This window comes from Carcharhinus amblyrhynchos, unplaced genomic scaffold, assembly GCF_965287045.1.
Source record: "Carcharhinus amblyrhynchos unplaced genomic scaffold, sCarAmb.v2.hapA scaffold_41, whole genome shotgun sequence".
Lineage (NCBI taxonomy): Eukaryota > Metazoa > Chordata > Chondrichthyes > Carcharhiniformes > Carcharhinidae > Carcharhinus > Carcharhinus amblyrhynchos.
Genome location: NW_027649782.1, coordinates 29364 through 43745, shown reverse-complemented (window position 1 = coordinate 43745; position 14382 = coordinate 29364). Strand labels below are relative to the sequence as shown.

The 14382-nt window shown below is 47.9% G+C and overlaps 1 protein-coding gene across 1 annotated transcript in view; it reads right to left on the bottom strand.

Annotated features, from left to right (window-relative positions):
* Window positions 1–1799: 1799 nt before the first annotated feature.
* The window catches only part of LOC145335793 (putative G-protein coupled receptor 139), a 28898-nt gene continuing 16315 nt past the window's right edge, over window positions 1800–14382 (bottom strand). Inside the window, exons 2-5 of the mRNA XM_080181524.1 lie at window positions 12659–13527; window positions 9435–9567; window positions 3505–3654; window positions 1800–1975 (exon numbers count right to left, since the gene is read on the bottom strand). Of these exons, the coding sequence (XP_080037650.1) occupies window positions 1800–1975; window positions 3505–3654; window positions 9435–9567; window positions 12659–13527 (1328 nt within the window). The remainder of the gene's footprint in view (window positions 1976–3504; window positions 3655–9434; window positions 9568–12658; window positions 13528–14382) is intronic.

Sequence of the window (14382 nt, the reverse complement as noted above, 5' to 3'; positions counted from 1 at the left end):
TTGTTCTTTGTATGACTCCACTCCACTCTCCACACACCTGACGAAGGAGCAAACCTTGAAAGCTTGTGGGATTGTTACCACATAAGTTGGTTGGACTCTAACCTGGTGTTGTGAGACTTCTTACTATATTCTACTTAACCAGGAATGCAACTCCCCCACCCCCTTTATATCCCCCTCTATTCTGCCTGAAACATCTGTATCCTGGAATGTTAAGCTGCCAATCCTCTTAACATCACCGTTCCAAATACTAATCCAAGCTCTAAATTCATCTACCTTACCTTTTACACTTCTCGCATTGAATCAAATGCACTTCAGTTCACCAGACCCTCTTTGATTAGCAATCCCACGCTGCCTGCTGTTTTTTTGAGTCTTACAGGCCCTACTCTCTGGTTTCCCTTCAGCTAATTCTTCTTTGCTTTGGTTCCACCCCCTTGCCAAACTAGTTTAAATCCTCCTGTGCAACATGAGCAAATCTCCCAGCCAGATTATTTATGCTTTTCCAGTTTAGATGCAACCCATCCTTCTTGTACAGGTCCCTCTCCCCTGGAAGAGATCCCAATGGTCCAAATATCTGAAACCCTCTTTCCTACAGCAGCTGTTTAGCCATATGTTGAGCTGTACTATCTTCCTATTCCTAGCCTCACTAACACATGGCACAGGGAGTAATTCTGAGATTATAATCCTAGAAGTTGCGGCGCATTGGTTAGCGCCGCTGCCTCACAGTGCCAGAGATCTGGGTTTGATTCTGGGCTGCTCTCCCCTGTCTGCGTGGGTTTCCTCCGGGTGCTCCAGTTTCCTCCCACAATCTGACAGATGTCCTGGTTAGGGTGCATTGACCCGAACAGGCGCTGGAGTGTGGCGACTCGAGGAATTTCATAGTAACTTCATTGCAGTTAATGTAAGCCTTATTTGTGACTAATAAACAAACTTTGGAGATCCTGCTTTTTAACTTTCTACCTAACTCCCTAAACTGCTGCTGCGGGACCTCGTCACACATTCTACCTGTCTCGTTAGTACCGATATTACCACAATCACTGGCTGCTCAGCCTCTCCCTTCAGAATGCTTTCTGCCTGAGACGTGGAGGCCGACCAGCCGGGGATCACCGGGGGGGGGGAGAAGGAGGAAAATGAGGAGAAGAATGCCGAGAAACAATACCCAGGCACTGGGGGCTGGCAGCTTAAATGAGCCGTGCGAGGGCAGTCCTGATCACCAGGCAGTTCACAAACTATGGGCCTGTGTACAAGGGTTCCATTGCCCCACAAATTCCTTTTATCTCCTGTGACATCGTCATACCAGAGTGGCGGCCCTGTGTTAGTGACTTTCTTGGCAGGCAGGAGTGTGATGACGGCTTTCTAAGCACCATTATGATGATGCCCTGGTGCAAACTGATCTGACTTCTACCTGAGTTCCACAAGCACGCTGCCACTTGGGCCCACGTCTGTGTAGTGGGTAAGGGTTCTGAAACCCTCATACAGGGCCCTGGGGTCGGTAGACAGAACCATTTATGGGGGCTGGGGAACCAATGCCTTGATTTTCTCAGTGAAACAGCATTGAGGGACTTCCACCACTGATATCAGCGTGAAGGAACCCTTCATCGACTGTCAAATGCAGAAGATTTGAGGCAAATATGTGACAGGTGGGTGTTGAGAAAAAAACATTTACTGTTAACAATAAAAGTGTCTAAATAATAAGCGCTAACATTAAGATGCTGAAAAACCTTTCTAACTAATCAGCCCTTCACCCGAGCCACCTGAGTGCAACTAGAACTTCCTAAATTCACATGGCCTATCACTACCACTCAGTGTCTCCTCAGGATGTACATCCGATATGGAAAGACCAGCTGCTGTCCTCGCCCCGTGGCCTGCACATGATGGGTGTCCTCTGGAGGCCCTGGGCTTTGACCACCCTGGCTGGCTTCCAGGTATCTGGGATGTTTCCATGACACTCTCTTCATCCCACTGCCCATGAGATGCCCTGGGATCAGGAAGGGAGGAGGGTCAGAAGGTGTAGCCACGGTACATTCTGCTGGCTGGAAGGCTCCGCCATGGGTTCAAGCCCTTTCTCCTGTGGACCCCCTGGTCACTCAATGGATGGTGGTGCTTCTGTAGTGAGCTCCTGAGGCTCTGGCATCACCTGGCCCTGCTAGTCCTGGAGGATAACTTGCATCCTACCCATGCGATGGCCACCTGAGTCAATGGCCACAGCAAGCACCCTCTGAGACTGGCTCACACTCTACATCTCCTCAGTCATGGCCTTCTGCAACTGGGCCATGTTCTCAAGGGCTGCTACTGCAGCCCGCTTTGTCTCAGCGCTGTTCCACTGTGTCTCCTCCAAGCCCTCAGCCTTTCAGTCAAGGGCTACAGAATCTTGAGAGTCCTGTTCAGTCCTTCAGCTGTGACCTGCTGTCACTCAGCTGCGGCCCTCTGGGACTCCGCTGTGACCCACTGTCACTCGGCCATTGCTTGGAGCCTGCCACTCGTGGTGAGGATCCCCTGCCCCAGGCTTTCCTTTGGAGACACGACTCTTGCAGCGTTGGCCTGGGAACCATGAAATACAGGCAATAGCTGGTCTGCCTGCAAGCTTTGAGACTTCTCCCAATAGACTCGCAGTTGGTCCCGCGCTTTCATGCTTCAACTAGACTATTTGTTTGTATCCCTCCATTCCCAGTCTGTTCATGTGGCTATCCAGCTAAGTCTTAAACGATCCCAGAATGTCCGCCTCTACCACCCTGCTTGGCAGCGCATTCCAGGCCCCCACCACTCTCTGTGTAAAATACGTCCCCCTGACATCTGTGTTAAACCTTGCCCCCCTCACCTTGAACCTGTGACTCCTTGTGTTCATCACGTCTGACCTGGGAAAAAGTTTCCCACTGTTCATCCTATCTACGCCCTTCATAATTTTATGCACCGCTATTAGGTCGCCCCTCATCCTTTGTCTTTCCAGGGAGAACAATTCCAAGTTTACCCAATCTGTCTTCATAGCTAAGACCCTCCATACCAGGCAACATCCTGGTAAACCTTTTCTGTACTCTCTCTAAAGCCTCCTCATCCTTCTGTCAGTGCAGCGACCAGAACTGGATGCAGTATTCCAAATGTGGCCGAACCAACGTTCTATACATTCGCAACATCCTACACCAACTTTTCCACTCTATGCCCCCTCCCATAAAGGCAAGCATACCATAAGCCTTCTTCACCACCTTCTCCATCTGTGTTGCCACCTTTAAAGATCTGTGGACCTGAACACCAGGTCCCTCTGTGTTGTATACTCCTGATGGTTCTGCAATTTATTGTATAGCTCCCCCCCTACATTAGTTCTACCAAAATGCATCACTTTGCATTTATCTGGATTAAATTCCATCTGCCATTTCTCTGCCCAAATTTCCAGCCTATCTATATCCTGCTGTATTCTCTGACAATGTTCATCACTATCTGCAAGTCCAGCCATCGGACTTGTCTCTGATAAACTTGTCTCTGATCACACATTTATCAGAGCAGAAGCCTCACCACTAACTGGCCCGACCGACGCGTCAGTATCTGGGATACTGACAGTGCCACTCTCAGAAGTCCCTTCATCCATGTCCAAGGGCTCATCTGAGCTGTCCTGAATGGGATTGGCGGGAGCTGCAGCAGGACCCTGTGCATCTAGATCTGTCCCTGCAACACAGGACACACGGTGAAAGAGAGAGAGGAATCACATGCAAAACACGTGATTCACAGTTCTCTGTTGAATATAGAACAAAGCACAAAGAAAATTGTATCACAGGAACAGGACTTTTGGCCCTCCAAGCCTGTAGTAACGATGCTGTCCCTCTGATTTGTTTGTCCCTATCCTTCTGGGGGCCATATGCCTTTATTCTGATGGTGGACAAGTCCCCAGGACCAGATGAAATGCCTCCCAGGGTTCTGAAGGAAATGGCAGAGGTGATAGCGGATGCCTTACTGATTATTTACCAAACTTCGCTGGATTCCGGGGAAGGGCCAGAAGATTGGAAAATGGCCGCTGTTTAAAAAAGGTAGCAGACAAAAGACAGGGAATTATAGGTCGGTTAGTTTAATGTCTGTTGTTGGAAAAATGCTTGAATCCGTGATCAAAGAAGAAATAGCGAGGCACCTGGAAAGGAATGGTTTGATAGAGCAGATTCGTTGAGGGGAAGTCGTGTTTGACGAATTTTTTGGATTTCTATGAGGATGTGACTAGTGCAGTAGGCAGAGGGGAACTTGGAGGAGAACACCCAGATGTGGTGTTTCTAGATTTTCAAAAGGCGTTTGATAAGGTGCCTCACAAAAGGTTGCTTCAGAAGGTTAGGGTGCATGGAGTTGGGGATAGGGTGTTAGCGTGGATAGAGGATTGGTTGTCTAATAGGAAGCAGAGCTGGTATCAATGGGTGCTATTCTGGTTGGCAGTTGGTGACTAGTGAAGTGCCGCAGGAATCGGTGCTGGGGCCTCAGCAATTTACCATTTATATAGATAACCTGGAGGAGGGGGCTGAGTGTAGGGTGACGAAATTTGCTGATGACACGAAGATGAGTGGAAAAGCAAATTGTGTGGCGGGTGTCGAAAGTCTGCAGAGGGATCCCCTGGGGCGGTTCCCCTCCAAAATAGGTTTTCGGTCCTGGAGGCTACAGTTGAGGAGGAAACAATTGGGGATAGTCAAAGGGACCAGGTCACTGGGGGTGAGCCTAGTGTGAAAGCTCAGGTGGTTAGGGGCTGTAAACGATTGGGCCTCGTGATTGGGGACTCCACGGTTAAGGGGACAGATAGGAGGGTCGGAAGTAAAGGTAGGGACTCAGGGCTGGTGTGTTGCCTACCAGGGGCTGGGGTCCGGGATGTATCTGAAAAGGTATTCAGGACTCTTAGAGGAGAGGGAGATCAACCCCAAGTTATTGTTCATGTGGGGACACATGACATAGGGAGGTTAAGGGAAGGGGATATTAAGCAGAGATTTATGGAGTTGGGGTGGAAACTAAAGGCCAAGACTGATAGAGTGGTTATCTCCAGACTCTTGCCTGTGCCACGAGATAGTTTAGAGAGGAATAGAGAAAGGGAAAGTTTGAACTTGTGGCTGAGAGGATGGTGCAGGAGGGAGGGGTTCAGGTACTTAAGCAATTGGGGCTCGTTCTGGGGAAGGTGGGACCTCTATAAGAGGGATGGTCTACACCTGAATCAGAAGGGGACCAATATCCTGGGGGGTAAGTTTGCTAGAGCTATGCAGGGAAGTTTAAACTGATTCGGAGGGGGGGAGGGATCCTGAGTAGAGGGGTTGAAAGTGAGGGGTGCATGGATGGGGACTGCAATGCATGGCATCGCAGGGGTGGGGTGGAGCAGGGTTTGAAATGTGTTTACTTCAATGCGAGGAGTATTCGCAATAAAGTGGGTGAACTTGCAGCATGGATCAGTACCTGGGACTTCGATGTTGTGGCCATTTCAGAGACATGGATAGAGCAGGGGCAGGAATGGATGCTGCAGGTCCCGGGGTTTAAGTGTTTTAGTCGAAGTCGAGAAGGAGGTAGAAGGGGGGGAGGGGTAGCATTATTGGTCAGGGATTGTATTACAGTGTCAGAGAGGAGGTTTGATGAGGACTTGTCTGTTGAGGTAGTATGGGCGGAGATTAGAAATAGGAGAGGAGAGGTCACCCTGTTGGGAGTCTTTTATAGACCTCCTAAAAGTTCTAGAGAGGTTGAGGAAAGGATTGCGGAGACGATCCTGGTTAGGAGTGAAAGTAATAGGGTAATTGTTATGGGGGATTTTAACTTTACTAATATTGATTGGAATTGTTATAGCTCTAGCTCGTTAGAGGGGTCAGTTTTTGTGCAAAGTGTGCAGGAAGGTTTTTTGACTCAGTATGTAGATAGGCCAACTAGAGGTGAGGCTATATTGGATTTGGTGCTGGGAAATGAGCCAGATCAGGTGTTGGACTTGGAAGTTGGTGTGCATTTTGGTGATAGTGACCACAATTCGGTTACGTTCACCTTAGTGATGGAAAGGGATAGGCATGAACCTCGGGCCAGTGGTTTTAGCTGGGGGAAGGGTAATTATGAGGCTATTAGGAGAGAATTAGGAAACATAGGTTGGACTAGGAGATTACAGGGATTGGGAACGTCCGAAATGTGGAGTTTTTTCAAAGAGCAGCTACTGCGAGTCTGTGATAGGTATGTCCCTGTCAGGCTAGGTGGAATTGGTAAGGCTAGGGAACCGTGGTGCACCAAAAAAGTTGATTCGTTGGTTAAAAAGAAAAAGGAGGCTTATGTTCGGATGAGACGTGAGCACTCAGATAGTGCACTAGAGAGCTTTAGATTGGCTAGGAGGGAGTTGAAGAGCGAGCTAAGAAGGGCTAAAAGAGGACATGAGAAGACTTTGGCTGATAGGGTTAAGGAGAATCCTAAGGCGTTCTATAGGTATGTCAAGAACAGAAGGTTGGTTAGGGCAAGGTTAGGGCCAGTTATAGACGGAAGAGGGAAGTTATGTGTGGAACCGGAGGAGATTGGTGAAGCATTGAACCAATATTTCTCTTCGGTGTTCACGCAGGGGGACATGGATATAGCTGAGGAGGACACTGGGTTGCAGGGGAGTAGAATTGACAGCGTTACAGTTGATAAGGAGGATGTGCTGGATATTCTGGAGGGTCTGAAAATAGATAAGTCCCCTGGTCCAGATGGGATTTACCCCAGGATTCTCTGGGAGGCAAGAGAAGTGATTGCAGAGCCTCTGGCTCTGATCTTCAGGTCGTCGTTGGCCTCTGGTATAGTACCAGATGATTGGAGGTTAGCAAATATTGTCCCATTGTTTAAGAAGGGGAACAGAGACTTCCCCGGGAATTATAGACCGGTGAGTCTCAATTCTGTTGTGGGCAAGGTTTTGGAAAAAATTATTAGGGATAGGATTTATAGTTATTTGGAGAGTAATGAGTTGATTGGAGATAGTCAGCATGGTTTTGTGGCGGGTAGGTCGTGCCTTACTAACCTTATTGAGTTTTTTGAGAAAGTGACCAAAGAGGTGGATGGGGGTAAGGCAGTGGACGTGGCGTATATGGATTTTAGTAAGGCGTTTGATAAGGTTCACCATGGTAGGCTTCTGCACAAAATGCAGATGTATGGGATTGGGGGTGATCTAAGGAACTGGATTAGGAATTGGCTAGTGGATAGGAGACAGAGGGTAGTGGTTGACGGTAAATATTCATCATGGAGTTCGGTTACAAGTGGTGTGTCTCAGGGATCTGTGTTGGGGCCACTGCTGTTTGTGATTTTTATTAATGATCTGGATGAGGGTATAGTTGGGTGGATCAGTAAATTTGCTGATGACACCAAAGTCGGAGGTGTGGTAGATAGTGAGGAAGGGTGTCATAGTTTGCAGGAAGACTTAGACAGGTTGCAGAGCTGGGCCGAGAGGTGGCGGATGGAGTTTAATGCAGAGAAATGTGAGGTAATTCACTTTGGTAGGAATAACAGATGAGTTGAGTATAGGGCTAACGGGAAGACTTTGAATAGTGTGGAGGAGCAGAGGGATCTAGGTGTATGTGTACATAGATCCCTGAAAGTTGGGAATCAAGTAGATAAGGTTGTTAAGAAGGCATACAGTGTCTTGGCGTTTATTGGTAGGGGGATTGAATTTAGGAGTCGTAGCGTTATGTTGCAACTGTACACAACTCTGGTGCGGCCGCACTTGGAGTATTGTGTGCAGTTCTGGTCCCCACATTACAGGAAGGATGTGGAGGCTTTGGAGAGGGTGCAGAGGAGGTTTACCAGGATGTTGCCTGGTATGGAGGGGAGATCCTATGAGGAGAGGCTGAGGGATTTGGGGTTGTTTTCGCTGGAAAGAAGGCGGCTAAGAGGGGATCTTATTGAAACATATAAGATGATTAGAGGTTTAGATAGGGTGGATAGTGATAGCCTTTTTCCTCTGATGGAAAAATCTAGCACGAGGGGGCATGGCTTTAAACTAAAGGGGGGTAGTTATAGGACAGATGTCAGGGGTAGGTTCTTTACCCAGAGGGTGGTGAGGGATTGGAATGCCCTGCCTGCTGCAGTTGTAAATGCGCCTAGTTTGGGGGCATTTAAGAGGTCTGTGGACAGGTTTATGGACGAAAAGGGATTGGTTTAGGTTAGTGGGTCATTGTTGTTGTTTTTTTTTTAAATGGTCGGCGCAACATCGTGGGCCGAAGGGCCTGTTCTGCGCTGTAATGTTCTATGTTCTATGTTCTATGTTCTATGAGCGAGTGGGTGAGGACCTAGCAGATGGAATATAATGTTAGCAAGTGTGAGGTTATCCACTTTGGCAGAAATAATAGTAGGAGGGATTACTATTTAAAGGGCGAAAAGCTGCAGCATGCTACAGTGCAGAGGGACCTGGGGGTCCTTGTGCATGAGTCGCAAAAACCCAGTCTGCAGGTGCAGCAGGTGATCAAGATGGCGAATGGGATGCTGGCCTTTATAGCGAGGGGGATAGAATATAAAAGTAGGGAGGTCTTGTTGCAACTGTACAGGGTACTGGTGAGGCCGCAGCTGGAGTACTGTGTGCAGTTTTGGTTGCCGCACTTGCAGAAGGATATTTTGGCCTTGGAGGGAGTGCAGAGGAGGTTCACTAGGCTGATACCGGAGATGAGGGGGTTGGACTATGAAGAGAGACGAAATAGACTGGGTCTGTGCTCGTTGGAGCTTAGAAGGGTGAGGGGGGATCTTATAGAGACGTATAAGATAATGAAAGGTAAAGAGATTAAAGATTAAAGATTAAAGATTAAAGAGATTAAAGATTAGGGTAAAGGTAAAGAGATTCTTCCCGATTAGAAAGGACAGCAGGACTAGGGGGCACAGCCTCAAGATAAAGGGGGTGCAGTTTAGATCAGAGTTGAGGAGGAACTTCTTCACTCAAAGGGTGGTGAATCTCTGGAATTCTCTGCCCATTGAAGTGGTGGAGGCTACCTCGCTAAATATATTTAAGATGCGGGTTGATGGGTTTTTTATAGGCAAGGGGATTAAGGGTTATGGGGAGAGAGCAGGAAACTGGAACTGATCCACTTCAGATCAGCCATGATCTTATTGAATGGCGGGGCAGGCTCGAAGGGCTAGATATGGAACATAGAACATAGAACATAGAACATTACAGCACAGAACAGGCCCTTTGGCCCACGATGTTGCGCCGACCAGTTAAAAAACAATGACCCTCTAACCTAGTCCTGCTCCTATTTCTTATGTTCTTATTCCCATCCGATTCACATAGCTGTAGAGATGCCCGTTAAAGGTCCCTATCACATCTGCCTCCACAACGTCCTGCGGCAGTGAGTTCTAGGCACCCACGATCCTCTCTGTGCAAATAAACATGCCTTGTACATCTCCTTTAAATCTTGCCCACGGACCCAAAACTCATGCCCCCGAGATGTTGCCTCAAAGTGAATGGAGGAATGAGAGGTGTTCATGTCTTGACTTCAGTCTGACCAAACCGTCACTGGCAGCCTGCATCTCCCCTTCCCTTGAGAGGTCTGGCAGCTGCTCCTCAAAGTGGGTGAGGATCCGGAGGTCTGGCTCACCACCTGCTGTCTTCACCCTCTCACAGGTGTTACGGTTGGTCTTCTCCTGTGGAGACAGAAGGAGACATGAAAGAAATGATGGCTATTGCAGAGTATCAGTTGGTGGCCCTTAGATGGCAAGCTCTTGGGGTCTAGAAAGGAGGTGCCTGGGGGTCAGGAGCTTGGAAGCATGCAGGGTGCTGGGTGTGGGAGGATCTGGGGGAGATTTGGGGGAAGATCAAGATAAGGTTCAGCACTCAGCCTGGCTGCCTGGATGAGGTCAGTGACCATTTTCCAGCACTGCTTCCCAGTGCGGGGGGGGGGCAGTGCCCTGGCACTGACCTAGGCAGCGACTGCCCCCCAGGCTGCATTGACATCAGCCCCCCTGGGTCTGCATCCTCCAGGGGGGAAAGGGTGTCTCACCTCACCTCTACTACATCCAGAATCCCCCCCAGTTCACCCTCAGAGAAATGAGGGGGGTTGTGGGGGGGTGGGGGGGGGGGGTGGGGAGGGGGCTGGTCGTGTACACGTTGTCCTGTACTGCCTGCCTGCCCATTCTTGAGCTTTTAATACAGGAGGCAGTTTGGCAGAGCTTTCCAGCAAGTTCCATACAGTTTGCTTGCTAGCATTGATGGGAAGGCAAGTGAGCACTTGCAGGTGTGCTGCTGGGGTGGTGGGGGCCTTAATGATTGGGCCAGGGGAGAGAGAAGGAGGTGGGGGCTTTGAGTGGGGGGGAGGGCGATCACTGCCTGATATCTGGAGGGTAGAGGGGGAAGGTGGATCTCTCTGCCTGAGATCAGTGAGGGGGGAGGAATATTTTGCTTTGTTAGTCTTCCTGCCAAAGTCAACAGCTTCATATTTTTTCACATTGTACTCCAGCTGCCAAAATTTGGCCCATTCATCCAAACTATCTATATCACCTGCACTCTTCATATGTCCTCATCACAACAAACTCTCCGACCTATCTTTGTGTCATCTACGAATTTAGCTGCCATGCCTTCACTTCCTCTACCTAAGGCATTGACATAAATTGCAAAAGTCAAATTCTCAGCACAGAAGTCCCCTCTGGGGGTCCGCTTGTCACATACTTCCAATCAGAAAAAGAACATTTATTCAGACTCCCTGTTTTCTGTTAGCCAACCAATTTTCTGCCCATGCTAATATGCTCCCTATGTCATGAGCTCCAACTTTGATGTGGCACTTTGCCAGGCCACCCTGCCTGAGATCAGTGAGTGGGAAGGGTGATCCACTGCCATTCTGCCTGAGATTGTTGAGATGCAATCAGCCTGAGTGGTGGGTGGGTGGAGGGATAAGGGGTTCAGTAATGCTGTGGGGGATAGGGCAAATGTCTCTGGGGTCTGGGGCAGGCATTATCTGGCCCGGGAGGGATGTGATAACGAACTGTTATTCTATTTATTTTTCTGCGCATGCGCAGTTGGAGGCTCCGATCGGAGCTGCTGTGCTTCGGGTGTGTTAAGCTTCTGCAGCACCATTCGGAATCACTGGTATTTTTGTAGACAGAGTGCCCTGAGGTCCCATATGCGTGGACCTCAATCTCTTGGGAGTTCCCCCCTCCTGAGTACAGATGGTACAAATCTCATTACAGAGAGGGCTCAGATCCTGCAGAGATGGGCTGAACACTTTGAAGCCTTCCTCAACCGACCATCATCTATTAACGATGAGGCAATAGACAGGATTCCCCAGGTTGATATCAACAGTGCCATGGATGACCCACTGGTAGTAGCCGAAGTCACGAAAGCTGTCAGCCAGCTATCCAGCGGCAAAGCCCTGAGAACATGTCTAAAAATTGGATCTGAAACACTCCAAGTTTCAAGTCCGCTTTGCACTTAGAATCAAAATGTAAAAAAGGGTCCTAAGTGGCAGTTTAGTGTAAGCAATCCACCTAACCAGCACATCTTTCAACTGTGGGAGGAAATGGAAGGACCTGGAGGACACGGGGAGACACGGGAAGAAGGTATAGACTTTGCACAGACAGAAATCCGAGGCTGGAATTGAACCTGGGTCCCTGGTGCTGTGAGGTAGCAGTGCTAACCACTGTGCCATGTGCTGCCCAATGATCCCAATGATCTTCGGGGTGAGAATCCAGACCCTTCATTCAGGTCACAACACTGCTCATGGCAGAGTAGACCCGACCTGAGTAGACGTCATGCTTGTATAGAAGGTCATCCGATGACCTCTGTCCCCTCCCCCCACCTTGAATGCCACAGCCCTCTTACTGCCTACATTTCATTCATCTTTTTGTGTAGCATTTTGTCATTGCAGAATCCTGAAAGTGCAGACAGGGGCCACTCAGCCCATCGAGTCTGCACCAACTCTCTCCAACCATTTTACCGTCACTATTACCACAAGCATTGACCTGAGAATCCCTTTAATCTGCACATCATTGGACACTAAGTGGCAATTTAGCATGGCCAAACCACTTAACCTATTCTTCTTTGGAGTGTGGGAGGAAACCGGAGCACTTGGAGGAAATCCACACAGACACAGGGAGATGTGCAGACTCCTCACAGACACTGACCTAAGGCTTTTCATTGTTATTTTCCTACACTGAATTTTCCCGCCATGGGAGTGGCACAGTGGTTTGCACTGCTGCTTCATAGCACCATGAAATTGGGTCTGATTCCAAGCTTGGTCAGTGTCTGTGAAGAGTTTGCATGTTCTCCCCGTGTCTGCATGGTCTTCCTCCGAGTGCTCCGGTTTCCTCCCACAGTCTGAAAGACATGCTGGTTAGGTGCATTGGCCATACTAAATTCTCACTCAGTGTACCCAAACAAACGCTAGAGTGTGGCGCCTAGAGGATTTTCACAATAACTTCATTGCTGTGTTAATGTAAGCCTACTTGTGACGCAAATAAATGAACTTAAACTTAAAAAACCACCTTCTCCATGAAATGTATTCATGCCATTTAATAGAAAATATCAATTTTGGTGCCCAATTGATGGGCTCTTTCTTTAAGTACATTCATTATCATTTAGTTTTTTTAATGAAAAAAACAAATTAACTGCTTTCCCAAATGTCAGCAATGAATCAGCTACTTCACTTCCATGTCCATTTTCATTTGAACTCTATATTTTTGAACATAGTCCAGGAAATGAATGTGTGATGTCTCATTATTGAATGCATTTGAACATCATCACTAGGGGATATTTAATACCATTCCCCAACTCCTTTCTGAATTGACGCTGAGTAACAGCATAAATAAAAGTGTTTGTGCAGCAGCTCAGGAGCTGGAGCATGAAGCCAATTTCAGGTACAAATGTGGGTAGGTTAACTGAATATCCCAAGTAATCCAATCGTCTCACTATCGAACAGGACATAAACAGTGCCCACAACAGCATGAAATTCCCTGAGATTAGAAATAGCAAGATCATGGATTGCCGTCGCTTTCTCATTTCTGGGTCATTGGGATTCTCACCACTGCTCCGACTCCAGAGTCTCATGCGGGCCCTGCTGGCCAGTGAGACATTTCTGACCGTCAATACATTAAACAATAGAATCAAAACAAATGGAATAAATGGTGTTAAAATGTAATGCATAAATTCAACAAGAGCCCAGGTCAGCGAATGAGATGCACGGGGCAACACAATGCAAAACCATGGTGTGTTTGAAAGCCAGTAGTTACTTGCATACAGAAAATACCAGAAAATGTTCTTCAAACAGCTCAGCACAGTCACTGTGCCAAGAACCACGGCTCCTGTTTTTTCAGTGCAGTATTTAGCTTTTAGCTTCTGACAACTAATGGCCACAAATCGATCAAAGGTAAAAGTGACGGTGAACCAGACAGAACAGTCAGTGACAGTGTAAAGGACAACTGCATGGATGTTACACACTCGAATGTACAACAGGAAAGTAAATCGCTCTCGATACACAATGGGAATATGCCTCAGGATTAGATCAATGATGGCGATCAGTAGATCAGCTGCTGCCATGGCAACCAGGTAGCGAGTCACACACTTGGAGAGGCCACACTTTCCCCGAGACAAGATCACTATCGTCAGTGTATTAACTGTGTGTGGGAGAAAAAGAATGAAAATATCCTGCAGATTAGTTTTCAAGTTTATTTATTAATGTTACAGGTAGGTTTACATTAACACTACAATGAAGTTACAAAAACCATAAAAATGTCTGCGGTCATGTACCAACCAACACATAGAATCCCGAGAGTGCAGGAGGAGGCCATTTGGCCCATCGAGCCTGTACTGACTACATTTCTACCCAGGTCCTATTTCTATAATCCCACTTATTTACACTGCTAATCCTCCTGACACAAGGCTCAATTTAACATGGCCAATCATGCTAACCATCGCACCTTTGGAATGTGGGAGGAAACCAGATCAACCAGAGGAAATTCATGCAAACATGGGGAGAATGCATAATCTCCACACAGATAGTGAACTGAGACTGGAATTGAAACTGGGTTCCTGGCACTGTGAGGCAGCAGTGTCACCCTAAAGGACAGCTTCTTCCCTGCTGCCATCTTTTGAATGGACCTAACTCACATTAAGTGAGAGGAGGAATGGAATGAGGTTGAGGATGAATGTGTGGCTGAGGGACTGGAGCAGGGGGCAGGGATTCAAGTTCCTGGATCATTGGGACCTCTTTAGGGGCAAATGTGACCTGTACAAAAAGGATGGGTGGCACTTGAATTCAAGGGGAACCAATATCCCAGCAAGAAGGTTGGCTCAGGCTACTGGAGAGACTTTAGAACATAGAACATAGAACATAGAACATTACAGCGCGGAACAGGCCCTTCGGCCCACAATGTTGCGCTGACCAGTCTTATTTTAAAAAAAAACATTGACCCACTAAACTAAACCAATCCCTTTTCGTCCATAAACCTATCCACCAATCTCTTAAATGC